The following is an 18,171-nucleotide window of genomic DNA, read 5'->3' as shown; positions in this document are numbered from 1 at the left end:
TTTGTTTTGTGTGGGCTTCTCTGTCATTGGAGAGTGATTTTTTTTGGGGGGGGGGGGGGGTAAGTGAAACAATAACAATGAGGCTTTTGGCCTGTCTTCCTCCTCTTACTTGATTACCCTTATGACAGCTACTATCAGAAGAAAGCAGCTTCCAGACAGAGCAATTATGGTTTCATTCACTGTAACCATTCCTGTAGTATTACTCCGTCTCCTCCGTTTTTCTCACTTAAACACAAGCATAAGTCCTTGTGACTTTTGAGCCTGCAGGGAATCCAATCCACTATTTCTTTTTAAAACCCAGCTTTGAGATGAATCTATGATTAGAGTACAAAACCCTCCGTTTGATCCCGATTTTGGATAGTAATGCACCGTGTCAATTGTTTTTAGTGTGGCAACCCGAGCAAAGTTGTTTTTAAGGTGACACTGGTGTGATTGTGTGGGGATTAAAGATAAATTTTCCATTCTGCAGTAACCTTTGAAGTTGTGTGAAGAAAAAAACAGGGCATTTGACCAACAAACAAAGGGCCCATTGTCTGCACTCTCCAGCTGACATGCAAAGAAGCCGAGTATTCACAGAATGTGAGACATGCTCCTATGAACAATGCCACCACTGATCTCTTCAAATAAACACTGCTTATGACTGATACATATCAGGAGCCCTGTGACAGTTGTGCGTTCAGGTCAAGGAGGCAGCAAGCACCAGCCAAGCCCAGAATGTCACTCCGGGTCACACTGTCTGAACTAATTCCGAAAACCTGCACGAGCAAGTCTGGAAAAAAATCCCTGCTGCAAGTCTTTTACAAGGCAAACTTGGCAACTTTCAACCATGCTCTAATAGATGAGCACCTAATCAGCCACAACAAGCTTCAATTGGTGGAAACATTTCAAAAGGAGATAAGGATATTTGCAAACAGCATGGATGCGCCATCTGGTGACAAAAACATTTCACTGCCGCTTTTGTGGACAAATTGTTTATTTGCATTACAGGTAGGTACAATCTCCTGTAAACAGTGCAAACATTATTTGTTGGCATAAATATGGATCGAACACCCCTTTTTAAAAACTAACAAATAAGTATGTTAACGCTATCATTCAATATTTTCTGGAAATATTTGGATTTTCTTAATTTGCTGCTCAAGTCTGTACACTGTAATGACTACATCCATCAGATTTAAGTTACATATGAAATAACCATGTAAAAAAAATTCAAACAAAGAAAGCAGTTGTGGTCAATGTCGCAGTTAAAATGCTGCATTGGACAAACAGTTCAACGAGGTCCTCGGTTTATCGTGCCAACATACGGCGTTTCAAGGTTACGAATCGGAGTAGCACTGCGGCAGAAGAAGGCTGTTACCGCCATACTGTTTTCCATTTATGGCTAATAAGTGTTTTTCATACAAATATTGAATCAACTACTATATTAAGGATAGACAATAACATGTTCAGACTACAAATTGATGTTACTTCACCGCTGTTGCAATGGAACCCTGCCGTGAAACGAAGATCTGCTGTATAGGCTAACGCTTAGCATCAGGTATCTTAAACAGTTCCCGACTGGAAGAGAAACCGCTTGATCTGTAGAAAACCCAAAAATATACAGGCAGCATTTGTTGGAACAATAACCTTCTGAGGCTGAATAAATGATTGTAAACATTCAGCATTAAGTTACCTGATGATGCCTTACAAAACCATATGAAGCTTGTAGGCTACAAATGTTTCAGACACCATTCGCTAGGTTAGCTTTTTCCTCCTTCTGCTTATCCACCGCTTGGTCCATGGCCTTTAGAAACCTTTCCAAAGTCACTTTGGGCGTCTGCCGGGAAGACAGCTTGATTAGGAAACAACAACTCTTACTCGTTAGTTTCATAGCATAGTTGCCTAAGTCCTGTTTCAACATTTTCGGAAAACAACAAAAGTCCATAAACGGTAAAACACCAGTTGCCTCAATTCAACCTTTGCGGAGTACCGTGACCTGGATGGCTGAGAATCTACACATACAATGAAAATCACGAATTTTAGCAAGCACATTGGTATTTTTTTATGCTATTGTGACAGTAAGTAAAAAATGACATGCGCAATTCTGCTATTAGGCTAACGATTTGTATATTTCTTTTGGGGTTCAATCCAATGCTTACCTTCACGAAGAGTGCATGAGCTAGAAAGGGTAATTTCCTCAGAGCTCTTCCACTCAGACCTTTGCTTTTTCTGGAAAGAACCAGATAAAAAGTTACAAAGAAAAGCACATGACTGGCTTCTGATGCATTATGGGAAAGGGTACTCACAGGGCGATGTTCCTCAGGGTCAGACTATGTTCAGATACCTCACTCTTTGCAAAGCCCATGGTCTCCAGCTCAAAGATGGTGAAGAGTGGCTGCCGCGGGTAAATGATTTGACACTGCACACATCAGGGAATCATTAATTTCACACACTTTCACAATCTTACTTTCATTTAGGAGTGAATCCCGAATTACTTTCATGAGCTCCTCAAGGCTGGAAAGAAAGATGTTGTAGATGCCCCTCTCAGACGGAGGTCCAATATACTGCTTGATGTCCGCTCTGTCCACAAAGGCCAAGTCGATCTTTTCAGTCACATTGGAGGTAGTCAGGATCACCACGTTGGAATGTCTAAAATGACAACCTGAAAGTTAACACCATACAGAACAACATATAGTAGGGGGTGGGGAGGGGGGGGGGAAACATGTATGGGTGAGGAATTTTTTGCAACCGTTTGATTTGGTCCAGCTGAGTGAGGACAGCGTTGACCACGCGAATGGCATCAGATGGTTCCGTTCCCGCCTGGCAGGCGTTCCTTGCTGCTGTCAGACTCTCCACCTACCATCAGCGACAAAACACGAACAGCCCCATTGGATTTTGGAGAAAAATTTGGAGTGTAATGTATACATAAAAAGGTTAATGATGATAATAATTTAAAAAAACAAAATAAACTGGTTGTGTGTAGTGTACTCCAATGAATCCATTAAAATATTTTTTTAACAGGGGTGTGTTCACTTTCATGGAGGCATAGTGGTTAGCATGTCTGCCTCACAGCCGTGAAGTCCTGGGTTTGAGTCTTGGCTGAGGCCCTCCTTTGTGGCGTTTGTATGTTCTCCCAGAGCTTTTGTGGGTTTTCTCTGAATACTATAGCTTCCTCCAACATTCCAAAAACATGCATAGTAGATTAAATGTAGTCTAATTTGTGCATACGTGTGAAAGTGCCTGTGAATAGTTCTTTGTTTATATGTGCTCTGTAATTGGCTGATGACGAGTCCAGGTTGTAACCTGCTTCTTGCCCAATGTCAGCTGGGATAGGCTCCAGCACACCCGAAACCCTCATTATAGAAAATGGATGAATGGATGGATGGGGTTCCCTTTAGTGGTTTGGGTGAAAGGCAGAGCAGCATCAAAGATGTAAATCACATATTCGATCCAATTATCACTGAACATGGTGGCCTTACACTATACAGTGGGACCTCCAAAGTTGAACACTGCTGAGGAATTCAAATAAAGTCTAAAGTCAGTCTTCTCTTAACAAAAAGTTGCTCAATATTGTCTAAAGCTGAGAGCCCTATCAAACCAATGGAAATGGGAACAATAGGCAGTAGAAACCTACCAAAACAAAACCATCTTCTTTTGCTAAAAGTTAAAGGAAATAGCAAAATATGCATTGGAGTTAATCATCTAAAGTTGCCTGAAATAAGTGCTGATGGCTCACATGTTACGCAGACGTCACGCATAATTATAAAAACAGTACATTAAAGGCATATTTTTAACCAATATTTTTAGTCGAACTTCAACTTCTGAACTTTAAAGATATCTAATTTTAGGAGTAAGAATGTACCAAAAATTGATTTGTAACAAACTCTCCAATTAAAGCCTCTGATGAGGACTTTTAAGATCTAATCTCCAATTAAGGGGGCGGCATGGCTCAGGTGGTGGAGTGGTCGTCTCTCAACCCAAAGGTTGTGGGTTTAATCCTCGGCCCCTGTGACCATGTCCAAGTATTCTTGAGCAAGATACTGATCCCCCAGTTGCTCCTGGTGCTTCGTCATCAGTAGGCGAATGAGGTGACAGTGCTAAAGTGCTTTGAGTACCTTGGGTAGAAAAGTTCTACACAAGTGAAAGCCAGAGTCCAAACTATGTTTAATTTGCTTGAAAATGTCACCAATCTACAATTGTAATTAAATTCATTAATCAGCATGAAAATATTTCATAATTCCGATACCCTGGCTGTTCTTGTTCTGGCAACAACGTTTGAAAGAGATTTAATACATTGCAACGGTTGCCTGTCTCTGCATATACAGTAGTGATAAGGTTTGTGTTTCGTTTACCTCATCAATGAGAACAAACACAAGAGCATCTTTGTCATCAATAAGCTGCTGAATCTTCTGAAACATCTTTGTGACCAGTTTGCCGCTCTGCAACAAAGACGTGTGGTTAGCAACCAAAGATGATCTGTTCCATAGAAATAGAAACAAAGATAGCGCTCATATACCTCTGAGAACCACTTTGAGAACAAGCTATGGCTGTTTATTTCCACAAACTGTCCATACGTGTACCTGCATGGGAAGGGAAGAGTATGCAGGAATAAAAACAACAGGTGCGTTTGAAGCCGAGGCAGTTTTAATTAAATGAAGGTCTTCTCACCGACTTGACAGTCTGATTGACAGCTTCTGGGCAAGAGCTTTGCATAAGGATGTTTTCCCAGTGCCTGGGGGGCCTGGATGTGTGAATACAAAGAGGTCTTGACATCTGAGATAAAACAAATCGTGATAATAATCCAAGGATTGTTTTTAGATTGTTACCATGGAGCAGCACCACACGATTCCACGAAATCAGGTTGCTGTCGACATTTTTGTCTGAGAAGTAAATCGTTGTTGTGACATAATCCAGTAACTGGAGGAGAGAACCAGAGCAGTTTGCAGTTCAGCACTTTTCTCTCATCTGAATTTTCATGTAATAACTACAGCGTGTTCACAGGCCGTGATGTGAATGCAGATTTCATTGCAAGATCAAATAATTAATCCTGACAGGGTCTGACATTAACAGTGGCCCGATGGCCTGGGCCAGTATGGCAACGTTTGGGACCACCACGTACCTTACAGATGCGGACCCAAACAGACCAGTACAAATTTCATATCAACAGTCTTGCTTTTTAATCCCAAATATTTTGAGTTTTATCCACTTAAATTAATCACACCATTTTACCGCACTGCACACATTTTTTAAGCATGTCAGGTTAACAATCCTTCCCAGACGGAATGGCTTGAACAAGCTACAAAAACCAGAAAAAAATAAATATCTGAGTTTGGATCGGGATATGCACTTATTTTTTGTGTGTGTGAAAGCTTATGTGCGTTTTGATTGGCTGTTACGTCTAAAACATTGTAATGCCGTGCACCGGCAATTAAAAATTTGAATCGCCGCAAAACCAATGGCCAACCGTTGGCCACTCCTGAAAACTAGTTGCCGAACCCCACAAAGGTGCACACTATGCGACAGTTCTGGTAGGTTCAGCTGTTTTGCTCAGTGTGTGGTGGGCTTAAGGTGGAATTTATGCAGAGACGCCAGCTACGGCAACAAAGCGCTGCCTTTTTGAAGTTGGAGTGATAAATGTAAAAGCAGCAATTGTACTGGTATGAGTGGATGGGATCTTAAATGTTAAATATAAAATTTTATTTTATTCTATTTTCCAAAAACATTATATGCAAAACAACTAACTACATGGAAGTTATATTTTCTTAAAGGTTTAAATAATACAGTATAAAGATGTTTAACTCATTCACTCCCAGCCTTCCCAGTTAACATGGATATTGGCCTTCTAAAGCCGTCAATGGCAGTGAATGTGTTAATGTGAAATAATAATTGAAACCCATCATATTATATCATGAATATACAGGGCAAGCACTAGTTCTGACAGGGCCACCCATGGGGCTACCACTCAAACATGGTTAATGTTGGACACTTACCTGAGTTTTGACCCCACTGTCATACACCAGACTCTCCCAAATACCATGGAAATCAGCTATAAGGAAACAATGAGAAAATTACAATTTGAATCCAAAACTGGAAGCATTAAATGAACCTCCAAACGTTCTACTTCTAAAAAGTGAAAAAGTTGATTCCATATTGAATTAAAGGTGCATTCTGGGGAATACCATTTTTGTTGAGTTACTGTAGGTCTGACAACTGTTTTTAACCAATTTCTGGGTGCGGAATCCAAAACTGATCTCAGTTTTTCTCTATCAGGTCAAGATTTTGAACAAAGGAAATATATACCTATGTAAATAAAACACTAAGATGGAATAGTTACAAGCTTTGAAAGCAAAAAAAAAAAAGACCATAAAACGAAATTGAATTTACGTTATGCCCATGGTTACAAGTTTAAGAGAAAAGCCACCACAAATACTCTTAATTCCTACTATGCTAGCTTTCTGTTTGCAGATATTGATAGTACTGACCTATTGGGAGCTGCACACACCTCTCACCGCACTGTCTCAATTGTGACTGCACAAACAAGTTGCCACGTAGCTGTAGATGACTCCAATCGTAATCAGCTGGCAAGTCTTACTACAGCTAACCAGTGGAATTTAGTAAAAAAAAAAAAAAAAAAAAACTTGACGTGCTATTAAAAAACTGACTGCAATTTTGGAATCAGCATGCCAATTTTAGTTTTAATCAGTATAAAAATCTAACTCAACAGAACATTTTTTTCAAATTGTTCCCCAGCAGAGAAGCATCAAATCAGAAGTTGTGACTACCTGAACTCAGTACTTATGACGCTTATCTATAAGGGAATTCTGAAATGCCACACAAGGAGCCTGAACTTTGAAAACCAACACTAACTTCACCTGCCCGCCATGTTGTGTTAAAAGCAATTACATTTTAATTGAACTATTATGCATATCCACAGATGTTTCATATATCATCTCTCTCTCTCATACGTGTCACACACTGAATTATTTGATTGCAGAATGCTCTTCCCCTGTGTGAAAAATGCAAAGATATATATATATAATATTCCACTTCACTGCGTTCTGTGTAAAAGGTTATTCTTTTAACATCTAATTACAGTACATAAATATTATACTTAAAGGCCATGTAACAGCTGTCATTTTACATGTTTGTAAACAGCCTTATTTGAATTTTGCCTCTCTGCCCAAATGTAAGTATGAATACATTTTTCCATATACGGTGAGGTGTCAAACTTTAATGTTCTATCTATGCCCTACATCACCTGCTGGAAGCAACCAGTGGTTGGCCGCTGACAGCTCCTCATCCTCCTCCAAACTGAGCGTACTCGGCCCATCCTCACTCAGGGTGAAGATGTGAACGGAAACTCCGCATCTTTTCAAATCAAGGGGCTGGACGTTCAGAAGCAAGCATGACAGAAGAATCAACATAAAAGTATTTCTTTTAAACATAATGCATATTCAAGCAACAAGCTCAAACAAACTACCTGTGTTGGCATTTCCTCCCAGTCAACCATAACCACAGATTCCACATGAGTGCATAGGAAACTGTCATCAAACTCCGTCCACTTGTAGTTTCCGAACACAATGCTGTGGCGACTTAGCAGAGCCTGGACATGCATCCTCACCTCAGACAGTTTAGCTGGGCTACAATATCAACAAGTTTTTCAGGGCATTGAATCGATCATAACTGGACAGTCGTTAGGATGCCTGGCAGAGAAGCCACTGTCCACAAGAGTCGTAAGGTGGAAACTCACTCATTCATAGTCCACTGAGTTGTAACGTGATAGTGGAGCTGCCTAACGGGCAAGGAGGCTGTGTTTTTGTCTTATTTGTTGGAGGCATAATTATTGAGTTTCTTTAGAATGGACGATTGATTGCGATCGTTTCAATACCCTGAGAATGAAATGACCTGGATGGATGAGAATATCCACAGGCAATAACAAAAACATACAGAAAAGAAAGTCCATCAACTCATGTTACGAAATGTGCAGAGTCTTCGAAGCGTGTGTCGGGTAATGGAAGGGGTGTTTCCGTAAAGCGCGTATCGAGGCTTGCTTCATTTATGGAAGAAGTCGCTGCCTGGCTGTTTCACGTGATTATGGCTTGAGGTCTGACAGCAATATAAACCAGTCATGCAGCCTACATTTAAAATGTGTGGGTTTATTAAATATATATATAGAGTTGCAGTAAGCGCAGATAAATATTTTATAGTTTGTATAGGCTACTTGAGTTTTTATAATAGTATAGTAATATTACTCGAACTAATTGGCTTAAGTGTTACGAGCATCAAGAAGCTTCATCTCGCCTTCACTACTATCAACATTTAACTGGCAAATACTTTAATCACAGCACTATTGTGGCTAAGAGAATACAATGCAACTACTTATAACAATAATTCAAGAGTTAAGAGATATGCATAATTTCTTGACAAAATTATCTAGTCATGTCCATTTATGTAGTCCCTATTCATAACAGAAGCGAGAAACAGTGTGTACAACATTCATTGTATTAAGAAAAAAATTTCTGCTATGGTGATAAGCAGGGACAATGATATTCCCATTACTAAATTAATTATAGTAGATATACTGTAAGTGTTGCCATTATTGGCTGCACTCATGGAAGCACAGGTACGACTGATGAAATTGAAAAAGAACAACCAATCTAATAGACTCAATTTAGAAGATAACCCACCTTTGGGATTTAACATGGACCTCCACATGTATCGTTTTTTGGTTTCCCGCATCCATGTTGTCACTTTCCATTCCTGTTGATAGACGAAAAACATTATGAGGGGAGAACAAATAAAAAAATAAAACATTCTCAGCTTTCCCTGCTACTCTTGTGCTTTGAATTTGACGAATGAAAAACTTAAAAACATTATCAACTTTCCTAACTTGTGCTTCGAGTGTGACAAATGGTGGACTATACTATATACTATACAATACTATACTATACTATACTATACTATACTATATGGTTGACTATACACTACACCTAGCTAGGTAGGTTAGCACGACAGCCAAGTGTTGTCATAGTCATTAAACCAAAGATAGTCAGACTAAATGTAAATAAAATAAGCATACTAAACTGTACTTTTATAGACGCGAGGCTGACGTTTATCGAGTAGAAGATGATCCGACGATTTCAAAAGGCTCGAACTCAGCGCGCTGTTTTCTGAACCGGAAATACTAAACACATTTTGTCTGTCCTCATTTCCGGTTAGCGGCAGCGTTATGCTATGTCCAATGCTAACGATAACGCCTGCTAAGCAGACTGAATAAACCCACGTTTTGAGTGTAAATATTGCGAAATGGGGAAGAAACACAAGAAGCATAAACCGGAGTGGCGAACAGTGGATGGTATTTGAAAGCATTTTGGGCTTTTTGTCAGTTAAGGATAGTTACTAATTTTTGTTGTTGCTATCTTTGTGCTAGCTTTACTGGCTAGCAATGGCAGCGAATGTAGTTTGTTTACATTCATATTTGTAGAGGCTTTAAATATAATCACCTATTGCACATTACACTTCTGTGACGGTTTAATTTTAGCTTTTCTGTTAGTTATAAAGTAGACATAAGTAGCACTGTTTTCACGTTACTACACTGTTTTATGCACGTAAAGTACAGCTGCACATACATTTATTACATTACATTTATTGTTTATTTACCGGATTAGTGCATTTTAGTGATCCTAGTTTTGTTTAAAAAAGTATTATGCGGATATCACGGCTTATATTTATTATGAGAATATTAACATCCTAAAAGGTTTCATGCCCACCTAATCATTTTTAAAAATTATTTCAAATTCAGGGTTCATAATGAGACAGTTAAAGTTAAGAAAATAAATAAAAATCTCTTACATAGGTAGAGAACTGTTGAACATACAAGGTGTGTTAGAAAAGGACTGGTGTCACAAAATATATATATTTCCAACCCAAACTACGAGTAGTCTAGGCCAGATGATCAACCAGCATATCTTTAAACAGATCTTGCGGCGTTTACTTTGTTTAGGGCACGAGAAGAGGCAAGAGTACTGCTTCACCATGACAACACACCTGCTCACAATGCCTTGAGCATCTGACAGTTCCTGGCTGAGAAGAACATCGCTTCTAGGAGAGCATGAAGAGAGAAGGCTAGGAAAGTGAGTTTGACTCCAGAGAGTCACTTCAAAAAGATAAAATTGTAGTTTGGATTTTAAATATGTTTTGTGACACCAGTTCAGGAACTTTTGCATTACATATGACAATGTCCTATAAATGTTGTTGCGACTTGTGGCTTGTCCCAGGGGCAACATTCACCAAACAATTCTGAGAGGATTCTAATTGCCTTAAAAAAAAAAAGTATAAATGCTTTTGCGTAACATTTCCCAAAGAGAAAGCATCATAAAATACATCAAATCCCACTGGCTTAATAAGTGAAAAGGTAATCTGAAACAATTGTATCTTATACTTGTTTTGATAACTTCCTAATGAAAAATTGTTTTCAGACTATGAGGACAAGGCATTGGAGAAGCCACTGAAGCTTGTGCTCAAAGTCGGAGGGAGCGAAGTGACAGAACTCTCAGGTTCGGGCCATGACTCCAGCTACTATGACGACAGATCAGACCATGAGCGCCACAAAGAGAAAAAGAAGAAGAAAAAGAAAAAGTCTGATAAGGACAAGTATGTGGACGATGGAGAGAGAAAACGACGGAAGGTCAATTTTTATTACACACACAGTAGATTTCAGCGTCAAAGTGAATTTTTGTTTTTTCTAATTATAGCTTGTCTGTCATTTTATAGGAAGAAAAGAGGAAGAAGAGAGAGCGAGAGCAGAACGAATCGGAGGCAGCAGCAGCCACTGCAGTTAGCACTGGGGTGCCTGTTGAACCTTTCACAATATCAAAAACTCTAAATATAAAAGTAGAGGTGAGGAATGCTAATTTAAGTCTTTAAAGGTGACGCGTCTACTCGGAATTCCAGTTTTGACTGTGGTAATCACACGAATGATGTTATCAATCAGCCAGAAGAAAAGAAAAGGAAGAAGGAGAAATTTGAGAGTGAGCCTGAATTTGAGGAATTTCACCCCGGTGTGAAGGTAGAAGTCGAGCACCAAGGAGACAGGCCCGTGCGAGCATGTCGGACACAGCATGGCAAGGACGAACTTGCGTTATTACCATTATAAAGAAGAAAATGTATCATGAATTTTCATACATACTACATTGTCTTTTGTTTCGCCCAATACAGAGAATGAGTCCACTCCTCGCCAACTTTTACTTGAGCATTTCATTCGACAGCTGCAGAGGTGAGGGAAAGGAAGATTATGGATGTAAACGCTCCATTTTAGAAGCGTAATCCATGCAGGCTCACAGCCGCAATATTGTCCATCAAAAACTGGTCTAACAATGGTGTTTATTATCATTTGTCCTCACAGAAAAGATGCCCATGGGTTCTTTGCCTTCCCAGTAACCGATGCGATTGCTCCCAATTACTCAATGATCATCAAGCATCCGATGGACTTCAGCACCATGAAAGACAAGATTACAAACAATGAGTACAACACAGTGACAGAATTCAAGGTGAGATAAGGCTTCATACAAGAGCCACTGGTCAAAATGATCACTTGGATAAAAAGTAGCAAATTGGAATGATGTTTGACGTTCTGCCCGTTTGAATCCATTGTGTTCTTTAGGCGGACTTTAAACTGATGTGTGACAACGCCATGGTGTACAACCGTCCAGAGACGGTCTACTACAAGGCAGCCAAAAAACTTCTCCATACCGGTTTTAAGATGATGAGCAAGGTAATGGTATAGTCTTCATTGACCAACTGGGACAAAAGTCTGAATACTTCTGTGTGCACAAATGCAGATGCAGAGGAGAGGAGTCTGATTGGCCACTGGCCTGTATTGCACATAATACGTAGCTATTGCACCTTGTCAGATTATTAGATTGTTTCATAGTTAGGCCTTTTCTCAGTCCCTACATCATTTTTCTACAGCATTAATGGACAAATTAAAAAACCTGGACATACTCCAAATTCTTTAAAAGTCTTTCCAGAAGAATGGAAGCTGTTATAGCTGCAAATAAACGCCTTATTTTCACTTTCTGTTGGTGTAATGACCAATTCCAATACTTGTGTATGATTGTATTTTTTGTACGTGTGAGTCACACTGCAATTACATACAGTACTCAGAAAAAGATGCCGACATTGGGGTTTCGGGTGAAATTTCAGGATGAACCTAAAATGCACTATAACCTTTGCAGCGGAACTTAATTTGACTTCTAAAAATTTGAATGCACGCGTCCAATTGTTCAGTGTTTCTGCACAATTTGCTGTTCTCTAACAAGGAGCTTAATGACACAATTCACAACAGCGCTTGATTCCTGAAACATTTCCAAGAACGTCCACTTCTATACCTTTTTGTGAGTCTTCTGGCCTGTTTGTATCTGTTGAAACCCCCTGATGACACGCTAAGCTCAGTGGCCCTTCCATCTGAGAACATCCTGTTTGAAGCCTCACAATGGCGAGGCACTGCCAATCAATAAGTTAGGTGTCTTTTTGGTCTCATGATGATGCAATGTGAACAGCATGATAAAGAGGACTGTTTAAATACCACTTCTATTTGGAGAAGGAAATGTATCAAAACACCTGTTATGAATTGGCCATTCAGCTCCTTGTTAGAGAAAAGCAAGTTGTACAAAAAGTACAGAAACATTTGGACGTGCATTCAAAAGTTTAGAGGTCAAATTAACTTCACCTGTAAATGCCATAGTGCATTTTACTTCATACAATAATTTCATCTAAAAACATTTGGGAGTAGTGTATACAGTATACATTCAAATATACAGTATATTTCAGATGGATATGGCATTAAATGATTCCATTTTTTTGTTGTCAGGATCGCCTGTTGGTTTTGAAGCGCAGCATGTCTTTCATGCAGGACATGGAAGCCATCTTGGGGGACGAAGAACTTGCAGCTGATATACCTCCAACGGAGACAATTCCTATTCCAGTGGAATCAGCCAAAAAGTCCAAAAAACAACCCGTGAAGGACATGAAGTAAGTTACCTCAGGGCTTTCTTCATGTGATTTGATGATATGTTGTCTCCTGGAGGAGGAATCAAATTCAGTAAACTGAGAATAAATGGTGTCACCTCCTGGCTTCTCTGATTTCAGCTACCTGTTTGAGCCAGAGGGGAGCGCCTGCAGCCTGACAGACAGCACAGCAGAGGAACACGTTCTTGCCCTGGTGGAACATTCGGCAGATGAAGCCCGAGATCGGATCAACAGATACATGCCAAACTCGAAGGTGGTGTTCTCGCCATCCCCTATCCCGCACGGCCGCTACGTGTTGCAATAGGTTTGATCATGTTTCCAGTGTATCAGCGCTTTTTTACACTGTTATGTCTGCTCATTGCTTTTAGATAGGCTACTTGCAGAAAGACACCGACACTTCTCTTTTGTACACTGTGGTCAATCAGCTCGATCCCGATGCAGAAGGTTTGATAACATTGCATGTTTTCTACCCCCAAATTCTTGTTATACTGAGGGATTCCAAAAATTTGACATCATTTGAAACATGAATATCTAGCTACTTCCATCCATGTTCTAGGCAAACATTTAAATAGGCTCATGTTTAAAAAAAACAACAAAAAAAAGATTTATCAAAATTCCTACATTTTATGACTCGACAAACATTTTCCTTTTGCCTTCCTCTTTGAATCTTTTGTGCCATATACAAATCTCTGGTTGGTGTATTTTTTTTTTATTTCCTTGAAAATGTACTGCACACTTGGTTGACTATGTTTGCGCATATTTCTAACATATAAAATGCCTTTTCATTGCTAGTCAATGTTATTCTTCACCCTGAGGAAAAAAAACTAAAAGTAAAACAAAACAACAAACTTAAACTTAAGATAAACTTTTACAAATCATTTGAAAGAAAATTGGATATGTTAGAGTAAGAAATGATTTTTTTTGGGCAACTCTGTATTTTCTGGATGTTAAGAATTGGAAAAATACTCACACTTGTCTTCACTTTTGCAGAAGAGGAGACCCACAAAGTGGACTTGACTTCATTGTCAAATAAGCTTCTTCCTGGATTAACAACACTTGGCTTCAAAGATGACAGGAGACACAAAGGTACATTATTAAAATGCTTTCTCTAGAATTTGTTTCCAGCTAAAAATTGCTGTCCTTGCTTTTCAGTGACGTTCCTGAGCAGTGCCTACAACATTCAGAGCGTCCAGAAGAACTCCGTCTTTCCAGACTTGCTACCTGATGAGTCGGACTTGCTGTGCTCTGCGTATGGAGATGAAACGGGGGTACAATGTGCTCTGAGGTAGGGATGGGGAGTCGCCACTGAAAAATAATATATTTAGTGATAACAGTGGCACCAATTTCAGCTCTTGAACTATTTCCCCCCACTCTCAGCATTCTGGACTTTGTAAAGGGCTGTGGAAGTGTCACCAAGCAGTGGGTCGATGGACTTCTGGATAAGATGACTGCAGGCGATCACACGAAAGCCACCAGTCAGATCCGGCAGGTATGTGGGTTGCTCCATTGTTACATACAAATCATGACGTAAACCTCAAATGTGACCCCTGATAACTTGTTTCTCAGAAGAGAAATATGATGCTGAAACCTGACGAAACCAAGACAGGCCTCTGCGACATGCAGGTGGGTTGCGTGTGGGCTGCATTTAAGTCCAAGTACATCTATGCTTTGACTCAAGTTGTTATTTTTGTGTTAAGATGGTGGATGACACTGGTCTTGGAGAGAGCAGTTCCGTGTTGGACTTCATGTCACTGAAAAACTACCCCGACATGTCTCTTGATATATCCATGCTCAGTACACTAGGTATGTTAGCCACATTCTCAACAGCAGCTTCTACTTTCACACTTATTTGCAGCTAGACATGTAGCTGAAAACTTCAAAAGCAGCAACGTAAATCGAGATTTAAAAAAAACAAGCTCTTCACAACAGGGCAGCATGGATCATGTTACCCCAGCATACAGTCACTGATAATGTTACATAAGCATAACGACTTAGAGCATGACAGCGCCCTCAAAATACGCCTTTAGCCAGCCAGGCAGACTTTTATCTCTTCCTTCTGTAATTTATCAGAGGACGTCGACACAGCAGCCCTTATTTGTCCCCAGGTTTTTTTGCACAAGTAGGCTCAAAGTCAATCCTTATTTTGAAATGTAAGCATGTCACTACTGACTCCAGAGCAGAATTGAGTTGGATTTTCAGTCAACGCTGGCTTTTTGTGGGGGATAGGATCGAAGCCCTGGCGCGAATAGCTGCTATTTTTTGCTATTAACAAGAAAATGCAAGTAATTGAATACCCGGCCTTTTTTTTTTTTGCTTAATACTTTATACTTCAGTATACAACAAACTATGATCCACAAAAACTAGTATAATTTTAAACTCATCTTACATTAATTAAAAGTTAATGGCTTACACATAATCAGATGCGGGTGTACATGCGGCGAAGATTCTTTGTAACTTTTCTTAACAACCCAGGCTAAATTTAGTTAGCTCCTCCCTGACATACAAAGATTGTCTATCAGTTGAGATGTACCGCTTTAACATACTTCCTCGAAAACAGTCTGTACTACAAGGGGTTTTGTGTGTGTCTGTGTGTGTGTGTGTGTGTGTTTACACTAACAATCGACAGTTATCAAGCATTAGGACTGTCCACTTTAGACGGGGTGTTTCAGAAAGAGCACAAACACTAAGTATGCGTTCCACAGAATAAAATGTGAATTAGTGAACGTTGAACTGCGAATTTGCATGGTATTGCTTTAAAATGCACAGGAACAGCAATATGTGGTGATTTTAACTCCTGCCTGTGTGTCAGATCGTTTGCATCATAATACTACGGAGCCCCCCTGGTGCCAAGGTATGAGAAAAATAAAATTCATTGATAATCTGTTCCCTCAGTTTAGTAAACTGTACCCTCAATTTAGTAATCTGTACCCTCAGTTTAGTAAACTGTACCCTCAGTTTAGTAATCCGTTCCCTCAGTTTAGCAAATGTATGGGGCTCCGTATACCTACGTATATAAAAAAAAAAAAAAAACATTCCCAGTCCCAGCTTTATTGGGACGTGTTGAAGCCATAAAATTCTAAGTTAATGATTATTTGCTAAAAACAATAACGTTTATCAGTTTGAACTTTCTGTTCACTGTGATGGGTTAAATGCAGAGAACAAATTTCGTGTGCATGCATGCATGTTCATGACAATAAAAGATGATTCTTCTTCTTTAAATATCTTGTCTTTGTAGTGTATTCAATTAAATATAGGTTGAACATGATTAGCAACTCATTGTATTCTGTTTTTATTTATGTTTAACACAACATCCCAACTTTATTGGAATTGGGGTTGGACTTCCCGGCTCAAAAATAAATCTTTTTTTTTTTGATGAGTTGTACAGGGGCGGCACCGTGGATGACTGGTTAGAGCGTCTGCCTCACAGTTCTGAGGACCGGGGTTCAATCCCTGGCCCCGCCTGTGTGGAGTTTGCATGTTCTCCCCGTGCCTGCGTGGGTTTTCTCCGGGCACTCCGGTTTCGTCCCACATCCCAAAAACATGCATGGTAGGTTAATTGACGACTCAAAATTGCCCGTAGGTGTGACTGTGAGTGCGACTGGTTGTTTGTTTGTTTGTTTGTTTGTATGTGCCCTGCGATTGGCTGGCAACCATTTCAGGGTGTACCCCGCCTCCTGCCCGATGATAGCTGGGATAGGCTCCAGCACTCCCGCGACCCTAGTGAGCGGAAGCGGCTCAGAAAATGGATGGATGGATGGAGTTGTACAGGTTCTAGCTCACATTAAGGGTGTAAAAAGTGGTTTATCTATGTCTAAGACAGTCAATGGGTAATGTGATTGTTTTTGTGTACGTTTTACCAGAAAAGCAGTTCTCCCTCTTCCATATTTACCAGGTAAAGGTGTGAAGAAGGAGCCAGGAAATGAGGATGGCCAGCAGCACTTTGATGATGCTGACAAGCTCCTGCAGGAGTTTCAGGAGGCTCAGGTGGACAGAGTCGGCTCCAGGCCTTCGTCCAACCTGTCGTCCCTCTCCAACGCCTCCGAGAGGGATCAGCACCACTTGGGTAGACACGGCCGCTTTTAAGTTGTGAAAATGCCATGTATTGTCTCGACTCTCAACTAAAAGGTTTTGTTTGATCGACAGGGAGCCCGGCACAGTCGGAAATGGTTCATGATCCCTATGAGTTCCTGCAGTCTCCAGACTCAGAGAGCCCAGCCAACAACTGACCGCATTATTTAATTCTTCTCCTGCATTGACAACACCTGCCACTGTGACGTTGGACTGGTCCAATACTGTCGAGACAGCAAAAGCCTGTGGCCTCTTATAATTATAGACTGAATGTTACTTGTACAGACTGTTCATTGTTTGTTCTTGTTTTTTTATGAGTGCAACAGCAAAAATAAATGTTTGCACATGTATTTATAAATATGTGTGGTTCCATACTCTTCATCATAATCAGCATGCTCTATAAATGTAGGAAACTTTTCAGTACGCAAAACACAAAGGGAAAATGAGCACCTGGTAAAATGGCTTTATTTTGGAAGGCAGAAAGAAGTCTGTGTATCATTAAAAAGACAGACCTGAGCTGACCTTATTACTGACTGCTTTGTTGAACAGCCACACAGCATCATAAACAATTGAGGAATCCCCTGTGGTATCATTATGGTCTGCAATCATACCTCTTTAACAACTTTATTGCTGTGGTTGTCATTTGAAGTGGTGTACAACTATGCTGCATAATATTGAAAGTTAAAGACTCAAAATGTTAGAAAAATCTCAGTATGATGCAGTTGTCCACACATGCCAGAACCACTATAACAAATGTTAACTACCTCTCTGACAGTGTCAATCAAAACTGATCATTGTTAAACAGGTTTCTTAGTGTACACACCAAATTTTGTATATCACTTCGTTATTAAGTTTCAATTTGCATGAATTTTTTTCAGATTATTCTACTATTATATACATATTATATAATCAAATTATTACATTTGTATTTTTAAACAAGTCAAATAGTTTTCAATTGACCACAGTATTTTAAAATATTACTATTATATGTAGCAAAATAATGACATTCAATAGTCATTATTAAATTGTAAAATATACACGTATTAGGTGATCTAATACTAATACTGCGCAGTAGAATGACAGTAAAACTAGACATTA

At 39.7% G+C, this 18,171-nt stretch overlaps 2 protein-coding genes across 2 annotated transcripts; one reads left to right on the top strand and one right to left on the bottom strand.

Annotated features, from left to right (window-relative positions):
- Positions 1 to 966: 966 nt before the first annotated feature.
- trip13 (thyroid hormone receptor interactor 13) lies at positions 967 to 9,317 on the bottom strand. Its single transcript, XM_061777256.1, has 15 exons — positions 9,066 to 9,317; positions 8,664 to 8,736; positions 7,457 to 7,616; positions 7,235 to 7,361; positions 5,967 to 6,022; positions 4,803 to 4,893; positions 4,645 to 4,717; positions 4,493 to 4,556; positions 4,329 to 4,415; positions 2,726 to 2,832; positions 2,472 to 2,625; positions 2,283 to 2,395; positions 2,136 to 2,205; positions 1,670 to 1,813; positions 967 to 1,575 (listed from the first exon to the last, which is right to left on the bottom strand). Exons 1-14 carry the CDS (start codon positions 9,304 to 9,306, stop codon positions 1,718 to 1,720), a joined length of 1,512 nt encoding a protein of 503 aa, XP_061633240.1. The 5' UTR covers positions 9,307 to 9,317; the 3' UTR covers positions 967 to 1,575; positions 1,670 to 1,717.
- On the top strand, positions 9,191 to 17,589 carry brd9 (bromodomain containing 9). Its single transcript, XM_061777255.1, has 17 exons — positions 9,191 to 9,331; positions 10,455 to 10,663; positions 10,750 to 10,875; positions 10,970 to 11,099; positions 11,194 to 11,251; positions 11,381 to 11,525; positions 11,639 to 11,749; positions 12,848 to 13,008; positions 13,126 to 13,258; positions 13,374 to 13,449; positions 13,996 to 14,091; positions 14,158 to 14,290; positions 14,383 to 14,494; positions 14,572 to 14,628; positions 14,703 to 14,808; positions 16,898 to 17,068; positions 17,149 to 17,589. The coding sequence occupies exons 1-17, from the start codon at positions 9,283 to 9,285 to the stop codon at positions 17,229 to 17,231; spliced, it is 1,956 nt and encodes a 651-aa protein (XP_061633239.1). The 5' UTR covers positions 9,191 to 9,282; the 3' UTR covers positions 17,232 to 17,589.
- The last annotated feature ends 582 nt before the right edge of the window (positions 17,590 to 18,171 follow it).

The sequence above is a fragment of the Phyllopteryx taeniolatus genome, chromosome 6 (assembly GCF_024500385.1).
Source record: "Phyllopteryx taeniolatus isolate TA_2022b chromosome 6, UOR_Ptae_1.2, whole genome shotgun sequence".
Taxonomy (NCBI): domain Eukaryota; kingdom Metazoa; phylum Chordata; class Actinopteri; order Syngnathiformes; family Syngnathidae; genus Phyllopteryx; species Phyllopteryx taeniolatus.
Note: the sequence above shows the minus strand (reverse complement) of the source record. Positions and strands in the feature narration are given on the sequence as shown.

Excerpts from the sequence above, each read along its gene's own strand:
- brd9 (XM_061777255.1), top strand. The coding sequence starts at position 9,283 with ATGGGGAAGAAACACAAGAAGCATAAACCGGAGTGGCGAACAGTGGAT. Across the intron at positions 13,259-13,373 it reads GATACATGCCAAACTCGAAG|ATAGGCTACTTGCAGAAAGA; the intron begins GTGGTGTTCTCG and ends CATTGCTTTTAG. Across the intron at positions 14,092-14,157 it reads AGATGACAGGAGACACAAAG|TGACGTTCCTGAGCAGTGCC; the intron begins GTACATTATTAA and ends CTTGCTTTTCAG.
- trip13 (XM_061777256.1), bottom strand. The coding sequence starts at position 9,306 with ATGCTTCTTGTGTTTCTTCCCCATTTCGCAATATTTACACTCAAAACG. Across the intron at positions 7,617-8,663 it reads GTCCATGTTAAATCCCAAAG|CCCAGCTAAACTGTCTGAGG; the intron begins GTGGGTTATCTT and ends TTGATATTGTAG. Across the intron at positions 4,416-4,492 it reads TCTCAAAGTGGTTCTCAGAG|AGCGGCAAACTGGTCACAAA; the intron begins GTATATGAGCGC and ends TCTTTGTTGCAG.